Source organism: Emydura macquarii, unplaced genomic scaffold (assembly GCF_026122565.2).
Source record: "Emydura macquarii macquarii isolate MOO-44397 ecotype Brisbane River unplaced genomic scaffold, CSIRO-AGI_Emac_v2 contig_2699, whole genome shotgun sequence".
Classification (NCBI taxonomy): Eukaryota; Metazoa; Chordata; order Testudines; family Chelidae; genus Emydura; species Emydura macquarii.
In genome coordinates this window covers 1967467-1987602 of record NW_027132836.1, presented here as the reverse complement: position 1 = coordinate 1987602, position 20136 = coordinate 1967467, and the positions used below count along the sequence as shown (strand labels likewise).

Genomic DNA, 20136 nt, shown 5'->3' with positions numbered 1-20136 from the left:
AAGTGAAAAACAAAATAGAGAAGGTGAGGAAAATCCCTCCACCTTTCTTTTGGAGGAAGGAAGGGAAGCAGAGGAATTAAGAGGCCTGGAGGCGGTGCTGGAAGGAAGGTGGATGGGGTTTCCAAAAAACATACAATGTTCATTCACTGATGGCTTTTGATGAAGTAAGAGCAAAGCTAGAAAGTGGGTTGGTGGCACTCCTCAAAATAGGTCAGGACCAAGCGTATGCGCTTGATTCATTTGTGAGGGTGCGGAAAATTGGAAGTATTGCCCTGTCTCCAGTCTTTGTTCCTCGGCTCCGAATATTCCACAGCTCCCTTCTAAATGTCTTATCAGCAGGCTGTTCCTCTCATGCTACCCCTTGGAGAGCTTTGTGTGGCTTCTCCCCCTGCCTCTCTCCAGGAATTCCACAGATAGCCCACTCAGCCTCTGAACAAGAGCTCTGGCTTTCCCGCCCTGCACCTGAGCCACTTGGATTAGAATGACGGGTTTTAGTGAACCTGACTAGCTTGTGCCTGATCCTGTGAAATCAGTGGGAGCGAGAGTGTTCTGCACCCCTCAGCACCAGGCCCTTAGTAAGTAATATGTGCCTGTCTGTCTAGAGAACTCACAGCACAAAGGCAACACCTCAGCTCCCAGCTACTTGGTGGACACAGAAAGACAAACACACGTTCCCTAGGGACTTATAGGAGGAGGATCTCTATTCTCTCCCTGTCTTGGAGTCAGTCAAACCTCAGCTAACTTCTTCCCTCAGAGAAAAGTGAGCCGCTCCTGGCCTTCAGCATCATGCCCCATTTTTCTGAGAACCACCGATTTGCTTCATGTTCAGTTTGTGATCCATGTGCCATGTGAGGACATAATGACAACAGAGAAGGACCTCAGTCCCCAACTGGCGCAGTATTAGATGTGTGATCTCAAGTTCTCCTGGGGTTAAAATGACACAGACTTTGTAACAGTTCAGCATTATTCCTTTGCTCACGCCTCTCAGGGTGTCATTCAGATTGCAAGGGCATGCTGCAGTGCATCTGATTGCAGTGTTATGGGGAAGTTTGTTTACCTTGGCTTCTCGATCTATCACCAGAGACAGACTGTAAGACACTCTGCTGGTGTATGAACAAAGGTCTATTTATTGTGGTGACCAACAATAAATTCAAAACCACTGAAGTTAAGAATACAGACAGTGGGGATAAACCCCAGGTCTCACAACCAGTAACACAACCCCCGGATCCCCAAAGTCTCTGATATTTACAGTTGGTCTTCACTCCTCCCCAGGAGTGCTGATCACGATCTGGTCTCCGTCTGCTTCGGCTCCAGGTCCGCAGTCGGCGGCGTCTCATCCTGGTCCGCAGTCGGTGACTTCTCATCCTCGGCCTATGACTCCCGTGCAAGCCAATCGTGTCCCTACCACTCTGCCACTCAGGTAGACAGCAGCTATCTGAGGCAGTGAATTCCTTAAATCAAGTTGGTTCTCCTTTCCCTCAGCCAATCCCTGGCCAGGATCATTTCCCGCTCTTTTGGGGTGTGCAGACGGCACTCTATTTGTGCACACAGCACGCTAATTTAGTGCACACAGCACTGAACCCCAGGCTTCCCGCCTTTCTGCTCCGTATCCGGGCAGACTTGCCTTTGCTGGCATCCTGCCAAGCATCCTTGCCTGATCCCAAGCATGTCTGACTCCATCTTGGATCTGCCATCCAATATGGAGTCTGCCCTAGTCGGCTCCCCTCTCTTAACTGGGGACTCTCTGAACCTGTTCACAAACATGTAATCATTCCCCAACAGCATCCATAAAATGTGACTCTGTTCTCATCTGTCAAATCAAAGTCATGCCTAAAGCAAGGAGCGTAGTAATAACAACTTCATCTTCTGAAGTGTCAGGAAATCTCAAGGCACTTCCCCAAAGAGCTGCGCTCCCTTCCTGGGACCATCAGCTGAGCTCATCAATAAATACAGTTTAGCCATGAAAACAATTACCAATTAACTTTTGAGTTCAAAGGGTTCTTAGAAACAGGAGAAAGAAATGAACCAGAGCTTCTCTCTTCTGCGTCCTCCTTTCACCCCTTGCATGACAAACATCCGGGTGATGGGTTCTGGGCTCCTTTGCCTGTGTTAATAACTGGTGCAATCATTCCTGAAAACACTCTTTTCTGTAGGAAAGCGTGTTGAAAATTGGAATAGAAGAAGCACAGTCTATCCTTTCAAATGAACCAGGGGTTGTTTGTTTAACTACTTTCATATGATACAGTGTTGGCATTCAAAGGGCCTTCCCCTCCGTTTCAGTGGGAACAGGACTGGGCCCAAATAAATTCTGAAATAATTGAGGTTGTAATAAAAAGAGACACCAACCCTTTAGACCCAGGTTTCTTTCTTGGGAGTCCATGTCTGATCTCAGCAGAATAGTTAAGAAGTTTAAAAATAAAATTGAATAGAAATTCACATGGCACAAAAGTAGGTTCTGACAGAATTTGGAGTGGAGGGTGCCTACCACTCATATGACAGGGGCTTCTGGTGGGCTGTCCCATAGGAGGTGGGGGACTTGCATAGTCTAGTGATGCTGTGAGCTGTAATTATCTTGTTGTCTTGCATTCTTTATCCTGTTGCTCTGCCCAGGGTGTCGGGTCCTTACACTCAAGTCAGTAAACCTTTTCCGGAAGTACATCTCCATCCTGGATGTGCCCATTAGCTGCCTCCAGTCACAGGATGTTCTCTTTATACTGACAAAGGAGGAGTCTGAACAAGCCCAGGTGAGATGCATTGTTCCTGCCCAGCCTGTTTGTGCATTTCAGAATCATTGTGAGGGCTTCAACCAAATGTGCTTCATGCATGGAGAGCTTAAATACATATATATATATATACACACTACACATGGACTGTAATTGTCACATTGCAAACAATCTTTGATTTAAGAAGCATCAGTGGACTTGCTTTGAGGAATATTTACTTGTCAAGACAAGTTGCTTTGTGTGCCATTCTGATGGTGGGATTGGGCAGGTTTGCAGCTCTTAGAGCTTGGGTGGCCAGAGTGCAATCTTATATTTGATTATACAGAGATGTGGTCTACATCGATTACAGTTCCCAGCATGCAATATTCTATCTTGATCTGCTCCTTGCGTTGTATTACTACTTGTGGCCAGCAGGCTCTTAGCAAGTTGTCCTGTCTTTTGGACAAACTTTGGGTTATTCTGCTGGGTGAAATCTCCATACATTCTAGTCAAGAAACCTCTAATCACCATATGATTAAAGCTCCTTCCACAGTATGTTAAAGTAAACATTACAGCGCACACAGTGCTGCTAATCTACAAGTAACACCCACAGCAATGTCGTATTTACGAGGGTAGTAACAGAAAGTTCCAAGTACAAAAAGTCCTCTGATAATTCAAGCCACAGTGGCACCAGCAGTTACTTGTGCTACTAGAACCTTGAGTCTGACCTTCCAACTGGCACTTACTTTCCCACTGGCATGTCATAAATACATGAAATGGGCCTCAAGTAGCAAATTCTGGTCATATGCAACCACTTTAAAATATCCCCTATGATTCCAGTATACTGAGTATAGTGTTGTTGGAGTTTTATCAGAATCCCACTGCTGCTAAATTGTTTGTAGGGCTGATCCTTTGGTGGGTCACTGAAGAAAGGTTCCACTGTACATTTAGTAGCGAATGTTACAGAAAGCCCTGAAAACTGTCTTCCGAATGGCTTTGGAAGGTCTAATGCTTTGTGTATTTTTATCCTTCTAGAGAGCTATGCGGTGCCATCACAGCCAGCTCCTCTGGTTCCGCCACATCTATATGCTGTTCTCACGCTTTACGGTGATCAATTCACTTCACCCTCTCTAAAGGGAAGGAAATTCAAACACACTTCCAGGGGTGTTGAGAGACCAGAGAAGGGAGCCAAAGAAAAGAGAGGTTCTGCCTGACCAGGCACTACTGAAAACTCTTACTTTTTATTGTCTCAAGAAGAGGACTATGCAGTTTGGATCCTTTCAGGTTGTGGAAACATACTGTATTTACATCCTTCTAAGTGTCCTTTGCCTGACAGGCTGGGAGATAACTGCGTTCAAACAATTACTGAACTTTCCCATTGTAATAGCTTAAATGATCTTAGAACCACCAGCAAATCAGGTTGATCTGAGTCAAATTACTAGTGACCGAGAATTTTGGGGGTATTGAGGATATAGCATGTACTGTCTGTGCTTTTACAATGGGTTTCCCCAGGGAGAGCAGGCCCAGATCACCACCTGGTGATTCCTGCTTTTTACCCATTTCCCTTTGCTGTAAAGATCTAGCACCAGGAGTGATTTGTCCAAGGATACACATTGTCCCTTGGGGTTTGAATCAGGATCCTCGCAGCCCTCAGGCTATAACATTGAACCACATTGGACTCCCTTTCAGTCAGCCAGCCTCCTGTTGATGGAGGTCTGGTTTCTTGACTTTAAAATGCCAAAACTTTAAGAAAAAAAACATTAAAAATGATACAGGCTAATGTAATTGCGCTGAACACTTATTGCTCTTTCTATCCAGTTCCCAAGCATGCCAGCCATCCTGTGGTGCAAGGTTTACTCTGCTGGAATGTACCTTGTGAAAAACTAGCATTTATTCCTGCTTCCAAACAAAGTCTTTGAGATCCGCTGAACCTACGCTGTTTTTCACAAGGATGTGCAGGGTGTAAGAATGAAGTCACACGAGAGAAAGGCACCAGCCAGTTCTTTAATAGAATAAATATGTAGACATAAAAATTCCAGATGCACCATTTGAAAAGCTGCCCCCTTCCTCTTAGCTGCCAAGAGGAAGTGATGAGTTCTGGGTTTTCCAGCTGACAGATTCAGCAGGTAAGTGACAGAGAAGCCAATTTTCAAATATTTATTTGTAATTTTTAAGTCTACATAGAGATTTTAGTAATAATTGGAATCTTAAAGGAGGACTGTCACATTGGAGCAAACTTAATAATACTCAGCATTTATATAGTACTTTGCACTCATCATCAATTTATTCCTCACAGCATCTGTGGGAGATCGGTATGTAAATACTATAATATGTAAATACTATAAACTCCAGTGTAAAGATGGGATAAGCAACTTGCCCAAGGATACAGAGCAAGTCATTGCACTGCCAGGATCAGAGCCCAAATTCCTGGCTCCTAATCCCATACTCAAGCCATAACATCCTCCCAAACTAGACCTGTGAGACATTGGCTGGTATTTTTTTTGTTCCCATTGCTATTAAAACGATGCTAGGGCAGAACTATGCCCTCAGTACTTAAATACATGCCTAACTTTAAGCCCATGAGTAAGTTCATCCTTATTCAGCAGAGCACTTTAAGTACATGCATTAACTTCAATTGCACTGCTCTTGTGTTTAAAGTTAAACACAGACCTAAGAACTTTGCTCAGTTGGAGCCTGTTACGCCAGTGTCAACCTGGGGGTAACTCTAAATCCAGAGTAACAACCCCACTGAATTCAGTGGAGAGACTGGTGCAACCAAGCAGAATTTTTCCCCAACGTTATTTCATGTAGTGCAGCCATGTAACCCAGATAACAACACAACTGGGATGTGTTTGTACTAGCCAAAGATAACGTGGTAGAATCTTGCAACAGATGTAAGAACCTTTTTTTGACTACAGTGGTTTGAACGCTGCTGCAGATAGGGCAAACTGTCAGAATATGGCAAAGAGGAAAAATCTCTGCTGTTGGATAAGTGAGGGAACTGGTGTGGTCTGAGAACTGAATAGAAAATTAAAGGGGGAGAAAACAGGCAACACAGAAAGATTTATTTAAAAAAACAAAAATGCGTTACTTCCTCCAACAGCTCGGCACAGGAGAGCTTGAACTACCAGGTTACGTGATGGCCTGCCAATGTCAGTGTTCCAAACTGAGCATTTCGGTGCACTGATGCTATATCATGGTTTTGACATGCTCCTGATGGTCTTATGTTCCTTCACTGCCTTCTCCCACTCTTTGCCATTGATCTCCTCAATGGTGATGCTGCGCACAGTGCCCTCATCCAGGCAGTGTGGGGCTATTCCTGGAGAAGAGGGGAAAATACAAGAGAAACTCTCCCTTGGAAGCCAAGGAAAGCTGTTCTCTTAGTTTCTCAGGGGGTGCAATGGTGTTGTTCCAGCTACAGCAGCAGGTGAGAAACCTTAGATGGCCAGTGGCCCATGGGTCACAGTTAAGACATACACAATAAGGAGCTGCAGTTAAAATTTGCAGCTTCAGATGTTCGGTACTTTAGAGCTCTATGATGCAAAATTATTGTGCTACTGTTCTTGGCAGGGTGCTAATGGCCGTCATGGTCATTATACAAGTGCAGCTGGTGGTGAATTTGTGTTGCCCTATGTTTACCAGGTTTCTTCCCTGTTCTGTTTACCTACCGTAACCATCTGGGTTAGAACGAGGACTATAAAAGCTCTGCACGCCGCAGGTCTTGCAGAACGTGTGCCGGGCGCAGTGCGTGTTGAAGGTGTACGTTGTTATGTTCTCACCACCCTAGACAAAAAAAATACATGATGAATGTTTGCCAAGTACCCAGAAATGGGTCATTCTTTATCACTTACATTTCACAGACTTGTAATTAATAAATGTAAAATTGCAGGCACGAAAACAGAAGCCTAATTAATACTAGTCTAAAAACATCACCCTCTATGTCTTTATTTGAGTTAGAATTAAGAGTACTGCATGCATGTTACTGTGTTATAATATTAATCTCTTTTCCCTAACCTCTGTGTTTTATTTTCACATGCACCTTTCCTCCACACAAGCCTAACAGTTGCCATGACTTTACCTTCTTGCCCCTGAAATGCAGTCATTGAACCCTCTCTATTACAGCAGGTCTGTTATAAAGTGCTTAGTTTTTTTTAAGTGCTCCAACGTAAACATAACTCTGGGTTTTCCTCCCAAAAGCTACAGTCCTCAGAAAATGTGGAATCCAAGAGCCTAACCTGGAAGATGCCTTTGTAACAATTAAAGGAGTTAAGCCTATTATCAAAATTTTAAAATCAAGTTAAGGGAATCTAAAGCTGATCCAACATAGAGGCAGAATGCTTCAGAGCAGTGCACTTGGGCCTAATTCACAGCCCCATCAGTCATGACTCAGGTTGATTGTGATGGGCTTTGGCTCAGGTCCTTAGCCCATTAGGAGTAGGAGTGTGACACTAATGCTCTTTATTGTCATCAGTGTAACAGAGCCTGGGCACGCTTTGGTGACACTGGTGCACATAGGGTGCACATGCACCCTTGCCTCATCCTTTGAAGAGGCATATTCACTTTTCAAACCTGGAACTTCGCATTCCGAGACACACTGACATACAGACATGCTCCTAGGATCCAAATGGTTTTTTCATATTTCCAAACCCATCCCTGCAGCCTGCCACAGGCAAATTTATGACACAAGGCTGACCACCACCTGAATCTTTCCGAATTGGATACCTTGACATAAGGACAAGATCAGGCACACACACCCACTGCACTCACATGCCCTACCTAACCTATCTTCAGCAGCTTGAAGCGTGAAGCTGGGACAATGAAGTGTCTGTTCTTTTTCTTTGTGCAAATACTGCAACTATACAAGGGGAAAGAAAAAAAACCACAACTATTCTATAGGCAGCTATACCCTGCAATATAACATTCATATCTAGCATAGAGCTCTCGGCAAGTCAGATTTCATTGAAAACTAGAATTATTTTTAGCTAGTTGTCATCAGGGTGGATATTAGAGAGACGAGATTCAGTAGAAGCTGGTCTAATAAAATATATTACCTCACCCCCCTTGTCTCTCTAATATCCTAGGACCAACATTGCTACAACATTGCAAACATCAGGGTGGATGAGAGGCGTGGACAGACTGCACTGGTGGTGTGTGTATCTGTGTATTCATGCATTCAGTCTAGAGCCTTAAGTTTCCCTGTAATATGGAAGGTTGGCTTATGTACACTGAGGGCTATATAATGGTCTTCTCTCCACAGTACAACTCTCAGTGGATAGATCTACACTGAACTGTGGCCTTGAGAAATCCATGTAATTTTGCAGACCACAGTTTGCCAACTTAATCAAAATGCTACCAAAATTATTTACTTTGCAAAATAAGGGAAACAGATTTGTAGTGACATCTGGGCTAGAAAGAAACTAATTCTGTCTATGGAAAGACCACACTGAAATTAGACAATTCTGTAGGGCTTGAATATTTCCCTGACTGACACCTGCATCTTTTGCCACAGCTAGGGAATAACGACAGCAAGAAATTGCCATTGTGCTGCCCAGACAGTAGAAGTGCACACCACCTTCCTTTCTCTAGTACTCAACACATGGTGTACTTGCAGAACCAGCACCTGAAATCACCAGCACTGACCTACTGGTGGATCTGAATTCAGCTGGGGATGCACCCCACAGGAAATAGGTTAGACGTCTGCCATGCTACTATAACCACCTTCCAGTGGATTTCTGTTTGGTAAACACTTTGAGATCTTTGGAGGGGAGGTGCTAGGGAAGGGCAAGGTAGTTGGTTATTCATATGTGGGGATGGCAAAAATAAATAAATAAATAAAAATCACTCACTTGCAGTCAAAAATGTGCAGATCTGCTGATGCCCAAACCTCGAAGCGGACAGCTCCACAGTGACAGCCTCCTGTGTGCTTCACTAGACCCCTGTATTCATTGGATGGAGAAAAGGCGCACACACAAAAAGAGAGGATTCATGATCAGACATTTCTTGTTAGCCAAGGAAGCACTGAGTTTTTGTAGTGTAACAGTCAGCTGTACTTCGAGCACCTGCTACACACCAGAGTCATTATCCACTCAGATTATTTAGCAATGGGGGCCAAACTGAAGCAGACTCATCTTCCCCCAAACACGTCTAAATTCTGACTGCAGTTACAGTACTTTAAATCTAGAGAAACCCATAGAATTCATCTGATGTAGGCCAGGATTACATCAGTAAAATTAAGAATAGAATTTTCCCATGTTCCCACCATTCCTGCTCCAGGCTGATGTTCATTCTAGATAGAAAGCATCACTAACTTGCTTCAATTTCAAAAGCTGGAAATAGAGGTGATCAGTAAGATGTAATTAATTTAAAACTTTTTAATATGTTTTTTAAGTCTCCCAGCTGTACTTACAGACTCAAGGATCCTCTGCTTTGTGAATTTCTCTCACTCCCCTAGGACTTTGCCATGGTTACCTAGCTAAACCAGCATACTAGGTCAAACGTAAAGATACTAAGTCCCTTTTCATATTTTCAATTGCATGCACTGACAATTCACATTTATTAATGTGGATAACAAAAATAGCTATATTACACACGTTCAGATGAGACAGCAGGGGCTGCTCAAAGGATGGGTAGAAGGATTAGAATATGAGTTTGGTAGAGGTGTCACTGTAAACAACAGAAAAGAACAGGATAAAAGGATTTTTATTTCCCTTTGATGTGAGGTCCCTGAAACAAGAGCAGATTAAGTGTAACTGCTCACAAATTTCATGGGAAGAAAATAAACTCTGTGGTTCCACAGAAGCCCATGTTTATTATTGTAAAAATGCTGACAACATGATTATTAGATGTACTTGGCACACTGTACTTGGCTCCTATATCTGAATCCAAAGCAGAGAGATTTGTCCAGACAGAGCTGCTGTATGTCTAGCCATTACCACTTCTCTGCATGAGGATATAAGATGTGTGTAATGAGCATCCCATGTTATTGCCAAAATGCACCAAAATCAGTGCCTAGATATTAAATTGATAAGCATTTTAGAAACATCTGGATAGATCCAGATGTAAAATGTCCAGATAACACTGTGTATTTGCATTGCCATTAGGAATCAAAAGAAAGGTGGCTGCGTAAGTCCTGAAAAAAATCGTGGTTTTGGAAGGTTTAGCTTCCATGTATTGGCTTGTTAACTGAGCAAGAGAAAATTTGTTGTTAACTGCCCATAAAATCCACATTTTACTCTGCACATGGATTCACGATTCACAGAAGTCAGAGAAACCCAGAGAAGCATAGATTGTGTATGTACAGCCCTTCTGACAAGTTAAAGATTAACCAGGCACTTATCAGATCACATTGATAAAGGTCCACAGGTGAGTACTAGCCTGCCTGGAATCAGCAATCCAAAAGATGGTTTATTTATTAACATTAGTTACATTAATGTCCTTTGATTAAAAGTATCAACTTGTAGGTTTCTGCCAAACATAGAACTCAAAGATGGAGAGGAAGAGGTCTATCAGAGCATCAGTCATGTGGGTTACACCCATCTGATCTGAAGGGGGAATTGTCCCATTCAAAGCCACAAAGGTAGAAAAGGTTAGGGGAGAACATTTACTGGGCCTTCTTTCCTAGCCCCAGCTTTAAAAATCATGGGCCAATTCCCACTGACTTCAGAGGAAGCAGGTAAAAAATGTGCAGATGGGCCACAAAAAAAGTAACACAACTAAAATAATCTGCAACCACATAACTGGCTACAGAGAAATCCTTCAGGGTTGGAGATCGCTGTCAAAACCAGTGCTGTAGAAAGAGTGTCCTACCCCTGAAGCCAAGAGGAAAGATTTAAAAAATGTAGGTCATACACAAGCAACATGCAAACTGCAATATCCAATCTGTAATATGCACCATATGTTAAACCGCACCATGCCACAGTATCTGCAGCATGCAGAGGGGTGGGGCAGGTGTCATTTCTGCCTGGTTATCAGAGTGAATTGGAGAGGTGCTGTCCTCCCCCAGGGGGCAGAGCTTGGTGCCTGGAGATTCCCATCTCCCCTTTATACTCACAAGGTATCCAGCAGGAGTCTGGCTGCCTCCTCGCAAGTCAGGTTTTGCCTCTTCTGAAACCCTACCCAGCGCTCCCTCTGCGCCCCCAGATCAAAAAGGCACAGTTCTGGGGGAGGCAGCGGCTGCTCCCCTGGCCTCTCCCGGGGAGCCACTGGCTTCTTGCCTACCCACCGACAGTGACTGCTCTCTTTTCCCCGGAAGGAATGGGCGGCAGCAGCCGACGCTGCCACTGGGCTTCTCCTCTGAGATTTCCGCACAGAGGCTGCCTTGGTTTTCCCCATGCTCCTGGTCCTGTGGTTTGCATGTGCCCTGCACCCTAGTGACCACAGAGTTTGCAGCTAGGCCCCTCTCTCTCGGGGCCCTTGGCCTGAAGAGCTCCGTGTTTGTAATCTGAGGCTTCGGTGCAAAGGGGCACTCCGGGCTGCTGCTGCTTCAGAGTCCAGAGCCACATGGACGGGGAGGGTTGGAGCAAAGTCCTTGGGAGTGAGGAAAGCACATGCCCCTCTGTAGCACGGGGCACAGGTCACTTGCTGGTGGATTCTCTGTACCTTGAAGTCTTTAAACCATGATTTCTTCTGATGAGCTGTGTTCTGCCCACACCTCCACGGACACACAGACAGATTTGACTTAAGCTGTTTTTCACAGAGGGAAGTTGGAAAACCCCCGAAAAGAAAATATTCTCATTCATAAAACTTTTTCTCTGAGTGGTACCTGAATCAGTCAGGGCTTTACAGCAAGAGCTACTGCTGCCCCTCTTTCATACTGTTAAAAAAAGGGGATGGTGGGAGTGGAGTGTGTATAGTTTTCAAAAGTTTCCCAGCAAAGGTCAGTTTGAAATGCAATGTCTAGTTTACAGTAATTGTAATGTGTAATATACTCTCCTAGAATAACAGCTCAGGTGCAGCTGGGCAGTATCTCCTCATGGGCTTCTGTGACACACGTTGTCCATAAGCCCCCATTGCTTTCTATCTGGGGACTGCCTATTTTGTGTTTGAGATTAGAAGACTGGGAGTCAGGAACCTTGTTCTGCCTTTGATTCTGCCCTGATTCACTGTGTGACCTTGGGCAAGTTACACAGGCCTCTCCATGCGAGTTTACTCATCTGTAAAATGGGGATGGTAATACATACCCATCTTTTAAAGGGCTTTGAGATCCTTGAAAGGAAGCTGTTATAGAAGTGGTAGGTATTAGTATTGTTTTGTTTTCAATTTTGCATGATCTGACGCTTGTGGGGCTAAGGAGCGGAGAGATGTCACGGGAGACAGGTGATGTCCCACCTTTGCTTCACCCAACACACTCTAAAATCTAGGGCCAATCCAGTTTACCGGGCCTGAATTTAGAAGTTGTAAACATCACTTCAGAAATCCCATGTCAGCTCAAGTACTGCCACCTCTCTATCTAGGGAGTCATCTTTATAGGTGCAATGATCTGTTATCCGGGGTTCCTATGGAAGTTTGAGAGCCAAAGAGGTGAGATCTCATATGAAGCAGATGTTTTGTTTTCAGAGATCAGTTATAATAATAAATGGTGAATTATAAAACCTTGCTGGATAGAAAGGATGATCTTGTGTTTGAAGCACTGGACCAGAATTCAGGAGTGTGTGACCTTCAGTGAGAGGTATAGGCAAAAATGTTCCAAAGAGGCCATTGCTCTGTGGTGCCTCAAGTTTTGGGAGCCCAACATCAGACACCTAGACCCCATTTTTCAGAAAGGCTGAGCAACAACCATATACAACTACATCGAAAATCAATGGGGCTGAGAGGATTAACTAATTAGTGCGGATGAGATACTCTGACACTACAGAGATGAGCATAACAGAAAAGTTTAGAAATAAGTAAAAGCAAGACAGTCTGTTGCTAGAGTTTCACTACTCTGGATTAAAGCAGCTGCTGCAGGCTGCTAGAGCTCCTGGTTATGACTGGAAAACCTTTCTGTTTTTTCAGGATAACACCTCCACTGACAGCCACTCTCCCCACCTGATAGTGATGACACATCCCTAGTTATTTTAGTGAGAACTGTACACAGTCTAAAAAAAGGCGGAGCTCCCAAATGAATGAGGTTTCTGCAATATCATGTTACGTCACAAGACCATATTGACAGCAAAGACCTGCTTGTGCAAGCCACCAGGAGGTATATTTAGTTGCAGACTCCACTGAACCATGAGTGAAGGCTATAGATACACCGTTCCAGATAGACAAATGTTCCTAAGGTTCTGGTGACCCTAGAGCGGAGGCTAAAGGAACAGTGTGTACTACGTTCAGAGCCTCCGGAGGAGCCAAATTAAGAATAACTTCTCTGTGGGGTAAAGACAGGGTGGCTCAGATTGCTGGATTTATTCAGTACACACATATAAACCCTCAGGCCTGAACCAGCCCTGGCAGTGACCATTTTAGGTTTGACCTGGTTCCCTCTCTCCAGCTTGTCCCAGTTCTCCATCTGCCACTACCTGATTCTCTCCCATGCCATCTCCAGTGCCAGAGACCCCAACCGTTCCCTCCTGTGACGCAGCTCCTTCCTTTCACTCAATCCTTGGTGCTAGAGACACTTTCCACACACATCTGCTCCTTCCTTCCATCCTGGCCCAAGAGACACTCTGCTTTCCCCCACTACCTGGCTCTTTCCACACTGGCTGTCACTATTCAGTGTCCTTGGTATCTGTGTAAACTGATAACCATTGTCCATTACCTGACTAATCCTAGAAAAGGGGACTCGTCACATCCCCTCTTGTTTAATGCTGAGACGCACCCAGCAAGGCAGTGGTGATTCAGAATTACATATAGCTGACATTGAATACAAGCCTGTTTAAAACAGGTCACACCTGTGAGTTCTGTACAGCATGTTTCAGCATGAGCAAGAAATTATCCCTACTTGCCTAGTTTAATGGACTAGAATAATTAACATGGATGGGAGCTGCATGTCATGAATATAGAATGAATCTTGAAATCCCTAACAATAAACTCACATCCCATTTTAATTACAGGAATGCCACTTACCTGTCATTGCTACGTAAACATGAGGGTGGCCTATTTCCTTTCATTATAAATATATCTCACATCCTGAACAATCCGAAAGCTTTTTACAAACTTGAAGTGATATACATACTACATGGAGGGATTACTTCACCCACCTCTGATATAGAGCAACCTCAGATTTGAAACATGGCAGCACTTTAATAGCACACAGCAATTTTGTACAGCAGTTTAAGACAGGACGTCAGGAAAAATACCAATATATTTTGGCCCTGTCTACCCTGGGATTCGAAACCAGGTTGGCATCTTTCCAGAGAACTATGTTTAAACATGATTCTTGATAGAAGAGTTTCCATGGCCAGTACTAACAGAGCCTTAGAAAACCAAAGAATAGAACCTCAACCAGGAGAATATATTACGTTTGTTTAAAAAAGCACAGAAAAATGAAAAGGCATCAGTCAGAATGGTTCAGTAATGACCTCTAAAATCTTATGACTGAATATCTGAAACACAAAAATATATATGATGCAACAAAACATGGGTGGATAGGAGGGACTGTAAGAACCTATCAGCATTCAAATTGATGTAATAGAAAAAAAGTTCACTGCTAGGCTAAACCTTCCATACCAAGTATTGCCTGGGAGTGGATTTGTTTCACTTCCATTACAACCCCAAATAAAAAGTTGTGTTTACAACTTAAGCACTGAAATATCCTGAAGGTTTCATGAAATGGAACAGAGAGCACAGTACACAGCCCAGCTGCTAGTCTGCTACTCAGTATATACAGGAGATACAGACAGGGCAGGCATGTTTAACTGTAATAGTTTCTCAATCCTGAATATGTTTGAGCAATAGGATAATGATTAAACCACCATCCAAACTGCTTGACCTGAAAAACAGCTTTGAAAAACATGTGACCCTACAAAGTATGCATTGCTTCCTGAAACAGTACATGCCAGAACTAGCACAACAACCCTGTGGCTTGACTGCTCTGTTTTTCTGACAGACACAAAAGGTTACTGGAGGCATGATTTCCTGTTATTCTCATTCCTCATTTTAAACTATGTACTGGTTACTAGTTTATCCCAGCTGAATCACTGTAAATGTACTGCATGTGACTAATTCTGACCCAAGACAGAACTGCTCAGCTTTAGCTACTGATCTGAACCACTCCCAGATCTTCTTTAGTCATACTAGATTTAATTTTAGTCAGACCATATTCTGGGGAAAAAAGTCAGTGGAGTCAAACTGGAGCCCATGAGCCAAATGCAATCTATGTAGTTCTACAATGTGTCCTCATTCATTTTTCATGTGGGGTACAGCCCCGGCAACTGAAGGATGCAGTACACAATGCTCCATCTTGTTCCAAGCAAAAGTGAGTGCACCAAAACCCCCATGAATCCATGCAATTTTGTGCAAATAGCCGGTCCCTCAGCTGCCTGAGAGGTGCTCATAAATGGCCACAAAAATAAGCAAGTCAGAGGGCATTCATGTTGACATGCATGATCAGGTGCAGACTCAAAACTGGGTGTCCATGATGGAAACCGGGGTGAAGATGTGGCCCGCCATATCTGTCATAGCGGCCTTCTGCACTGTCAATTTCTACCCTAGATTCATTAAGTAGTTTACAATATCTTCTGTATGGAAAGTGCTGTAGGAAACCAAGTTCTCTTCCCCCAGCACAGAGAGCTGACCATGAAGATTCTAGATACAGAATGCATTCAGATCTGGTTATTTCTAGGTCAAACTGGCAGACTGTATGGAAGATCTGAATGTGGTCTCCACTCACTATGCCACAGTAAGAGCTTTCTGCTCAAAGTGGGAGAGTTTGGAGTTTAAAAATGAAATATTGTACAGGAAAGGGGAAAAGCCAGTAGGTGATGGGTACAGGTATTAACTGACATCAAGCAACTACCTGAATGACAGGATGTGCTCCCAAAGAATTTACATCCAAAATGGCTGCACAGCCAGGTTGAGAGGAAATCTCGCTGCATCCTGACTTTCAGCGGCAATTCCTGGGGTATTGCTGGGCGGCAGCTGCCAGGTGCCAGACCAAAAAGGTTCGCAAGCCAGATACGGCCCATGGGTGGCATGTTTCACACCCCTGTGAGTAGCCTATGGAGAATACTTTGCTGTAAAATCTGAGACAATTGAGAAGGAAAAATAATAATTTTCAGAAAGATGTCCTACAAAGCAGCAGGGAGAACAGTTTAGAAAAGTCATTAAATGCTTTCCTCTTGTCTCATGACATTCAAAATTCACTCCCATGGGTGGTTGATGTGTTTCAGTGTTAAAGGTACAAAGGTGCCTTTCTGTAATCCCTTTGCTCTGAGTGTGTAATGGTGACTCAGCAGAACACAGACATGGAGTGCAGCCTGTGAGTGAGTCTGTAAAGTAATTTTAACTGGAGAAGCAACACTGAAAAGCAGTTGGATACTAGTGGGCTAAAGAGAAAGTTAGGAAGTGTGGATGCAGATTTTCACTTTAAAGGCCAGAGTACTAGAAGTAGCCTATAGATAACAACATCCTTAATAGATAAGAGGCATAAATAATGGGAATCAGTACCATAGAACCTGCACATTGGAGCAGAAAAACATTGCCTGAGATTGAAGCTTAATATTTTTGGGAGAGAGGTATTTTGGTTGATTCTCTCTCATCAAGAAGGATATATTAGGTCAATCTGTTCTGGCTCATGAGGACAAAATACAACTTCCTCCATAGGCCCCACCACTGGGTCAAAGGAAGTAGGAGGCTGCTTCAGAATGAAGTTCTTTTACTTTGTAGGACTAGCTATTTTTCATTGTTAAAGAGGTATAATCAACTTGAAATCTAGTTCATTAACAACAATTAATAATAGTTTCAGATCTTATGCCTACCCAATTCTCCCTGGCAATCATATTTTTCTATGTTTAGCAATGTATTTTTCTCCTGTTGTTGAGTAAAAGAGCCATACAAACTATAGGGTAAAAGTGATCATTACACTTAAGGCCTGACCCAACTTGTATTAAAGCCAACAAAAAATCTTCCTTAACTGCAGTTAAGTGCTCTCCAAAGTGCTCTCAAGAGCATGTAGTAAAACTGAAAATGGTGATTGTTAAATGTTATTTTATACACAGGTTAAAGTCACATCATGAACAAACTATATAATGTAGGCTTTAAAATGTTTTCTACAAGCCTAGCTCAAAGTTATACTGGCCAGCATGGATGGGTACAAGTATACTAACAGAGAATTGAGAAAGGCTTTTTAAAATAATTTTAACACAGCTACATTCTGCATGTAGTAACTGGCAACATTTTGTTTAACCCACATTTAAAGGAATTGATTTTTCAATACAAATTTTTAAATGGTTTCCTAAAACAGGGGAAAACTATACAGTAGATGGATCTTAAATGTTGCTGGGATACAACAACACTATCCCTAAATCTGAGAGCGCTCAGTAACAGCTGTTCCAATATTTGCCTAAACAGTCACCTATTTCACCTTCCACTCCCTTTCCCTCACATTTCATTATTCACACATAAGCCTTTACTTTACTGCACTGAGATTTTTAAAATATATCCCACTATTATAGTACCAATCCTAGCCATGATAGAAGCACTAATGTAAATTAGCTGCTGGTATTTTTAACTTGTGTCATCGAGACCTGTCCAGACATGTTGAAAGGCTTTAGCACAGATTTTAAAAAAAGGATAGGTCCTATTTCCACTTCAAAGTGAAACTATGCCTAGTTAATTAATCCTCACAAGTGACCCTATGAGGTAGGTCAAAGTTATTATCCTAATGTTACAGAAAGAGAGAGAGAGACACGTGAGGTGTTTAGTGAGTTTAGGAGTGAGCTGAGAATAAATATTGGTTTTCTCTTCTGGCAAAATTAATTAGAGTAGCCCTTCACTGCAGGACAAATACTGCATTTACCGTACACACTCAAATCCCCCAACAGACTGTCTCTCTCAGATTATGCCATTGTAGTTACAAATAAACTGCTTGATTTTGCAATGTCCCAACAGAAAGGATTTGTAATTGCTAAGGCTCTATTGGGGATAGGTCACCACCTATGATTTGTGCTCCAGAATGTACAAATCTGTCTGATAAATTTCTTGTGATCCTGGAGCCCACTTTTCAGCAAGTAAGTTGCTTGTAGTACTGCCCAATGACCTACTTTTGAAACCACCATACAAGGAAGCTGTGTTCCTAACTACGTCCTATACTCTGGCAAATGTTGGGGCCACCTGTGCAGTCAAACCAGTCACAAGATCTGGATTTTTTCCAGTTTCACATTCATATATATATTATTCACAGTCAGCTGGTAGTTGGTGATACTTCTTCATATAAAACTGTCACAGCACCATATGAAAAAATAAAAAATGCTTATAGTTTGTAGAAAGAAAATGAGGTTACCTAAAGAATTAAGGGCAGCCGGACCTGCCTAATCTGTTTATTTTATTTGGATGCAGTGTTGTTGTAGCCATGTCAGGCTCAGGACAAGAGAAGCAAAGTGGATGAGTTAATATCTTGTATTGGACCAACTTCTGTTGGTGAGAGAGACAAACTTAAAATAAGCTTAAAAGCTTCTCTCTCTCACCACAGAAGTTGGTCCAATACAAGATATTAACTTATTTAACAAGATATTAACTTATTAACTTAAGATATTTATCTTATTTGGATAGCTGGTAGTTGAGGAAATTCTGAGTTAAGGCTGAAACTCTGTCATTTACTAACTCTATACAAAGACCATTCTAATTTTATTTGTTGAGGCTGGATATTTAAATAAAAACAGTTTAAAATCTCTTTCCTGCTTCTTCCATGTTTATTCCATTCTACACAGAACAGACTTAGCTTGCTCTTTGATTATATCTTATGCTGAGTTTTAAACTCTTTAATTCAGTACATAGAGGGCTCCAATGGATGAAGCATTTAGCCCACTTTTAGTACTATATACATGAAAATAATAACTTACTAGGAATGAAACACAAACAAAACAACACCCACGCAACCAGGAAAAGTAAAAAATATTAAAGGAAAACAAAATATAAATTGTTTAAACATTGTGATTTGTCATACATCTCCATATAACATTTCAGGGCGGTGGTTATTGCCCTAGATATAGTCTCTCTGCTTTTCCTGCTGTGGCAGTTTTTCTAGCTTTTCTTCCTCTCTGCTTACACATGAGCACTATATATAGAGGATTGTTTTTTAATTGTATAATTATTCTGGATGGGTTAATTTCCTTTCATTGTAAACTGGGAGGGTGGGTTTGGTTCCATCAGGAACAACACTTGTTATATTAAGGAAGACCAAAGGTGTATTAGTCAAGGCAAAAAAAGATATAAAATGTGTAACTTTGTATAGATTCCAACTTGTGTAAGTATGTGAATAGAAGTGTCAATTCTGGTAGATCTACCCATTTTTTGTTGGACCTCAAATTCATTCTGGTCTACAGGAAAAACTAGCAATAAACTACGTGATAGATTTTGGATCTAGCAAATGTCTCGTATAATAATATGATATAAGCCGAGTCAGGACCCAGTTTCAAGGACTGAATGAAGCTCAGTTAGTATGAACAACAATTTCCTATCAGTTCACATGTGCAAGTTGTTACATGACCTGATCAGAGCTTTCTATTAAAAAACCCCGTGAATACTAGTTTGAATTACTGATGGCAGCATTTAATCACTATGCTGTTTCATAACCTCCTATAACAAAATAAAGTTTACAATATGCTTTAATTGTGGAAGAAAAATAGTCCAGGAAATAGAAATTAACGTGATTAGAAAACATTGATCTTGAGTATGACACTATGGCATGCACAGATACTTACACTCAACTAAGTTCCAAATAATGAAATTTCTCAGCTCTTCTAATAAGAGCCCTAAGCTGCCTGTGTTTTTCACAACAGCCACGTGCATAGAAACAGTAACACAGAATATTCCAGGACAAAACAGTTACCCCTGTTGCATTCTACCATAATTTTAAAAAGAGGTTTTCCCCTCCGCACCAATGAAATGTAGAGTAAGCTTGACAATTGTTAAGGACTCTGGAAACACACAAACACAAACAAACAGAAGGTAAATATCCAGGAAATATTTATTTTCCAGGTATACAGAAAAGTATACCTAAAGAATTAAAGACCAATAAGATATGTTGGGGGAAACACAGGCAGGGAATATGTTTTTGACATAAGGGGTCTAATCCTCTAATGCCTGCACTTTGTGTACTCATTTACACTACTGCAGAAGGCACCTTGTGTATCTCCTGAACAGAAAAGAACACAAATGCTTATGTTAGAAACATTAATGGAGAGAAGTGGATTCTGCTCTCTGAAATCAATGGGCACAAACTTACGTACATTGGACACTTTAGGCCTAATGATGGAAATAACCCCAAAACAGTTATAATGGAAGGAATGGTGGTGGA

General features: G+C 42.2%; 2 protein-coding genes across 4 annotated transcripts in view; one reads left to right on the top strand and one right to left on the bottom strand.

Moving 5' to 3' along the window:
- Positions 1–3873, top strand: part of PIGL (phosphatidylinositol glycan anchor biosynthesis class L) — a 69552-nt gene extending 65679 nt beyond the window's left edge. Inside the window, exons 6-7 of one of the 3 annotated variants that reach the window (XM_067565848.1) lie at positions 2611–2744; positions 3738–3873. In XM_067565848.1, the coding sequence (XP_067421949.1) occupies positions 2611–2744; positions 3738–3836 (233 nt within the window). In that variant the 3' untranslated portion in view covers positions 3837–3873. Of the gene's footprint in view, positions 1–1272; positions 2745–3737 lie in introns of those variants that run through there. The other 2 variants (XM_067565850.1, XM_067565849.1) reach the window with 2 other exon arrangements.
- A 1872-nt stretch (positions 3874–5745) lies between these two features.
- Positions 5746–11508, bottom strand: CENPV (centromere protein V). Its single transcript, XM_067565851.1, is given in 5 exon segments — positions 5746–6021; positions 6371–6485; positions 7479–7557; positions 8549–8647; positions 10753–11508. Coding segments are annotated over 5 exon segments (699 nt in total). The 5' UTR covers positions 11034–11508; the 3' UTR covers positions 5746–5896.
- Positions 11509–20136: the final 8628 nt, after the last annotated feature.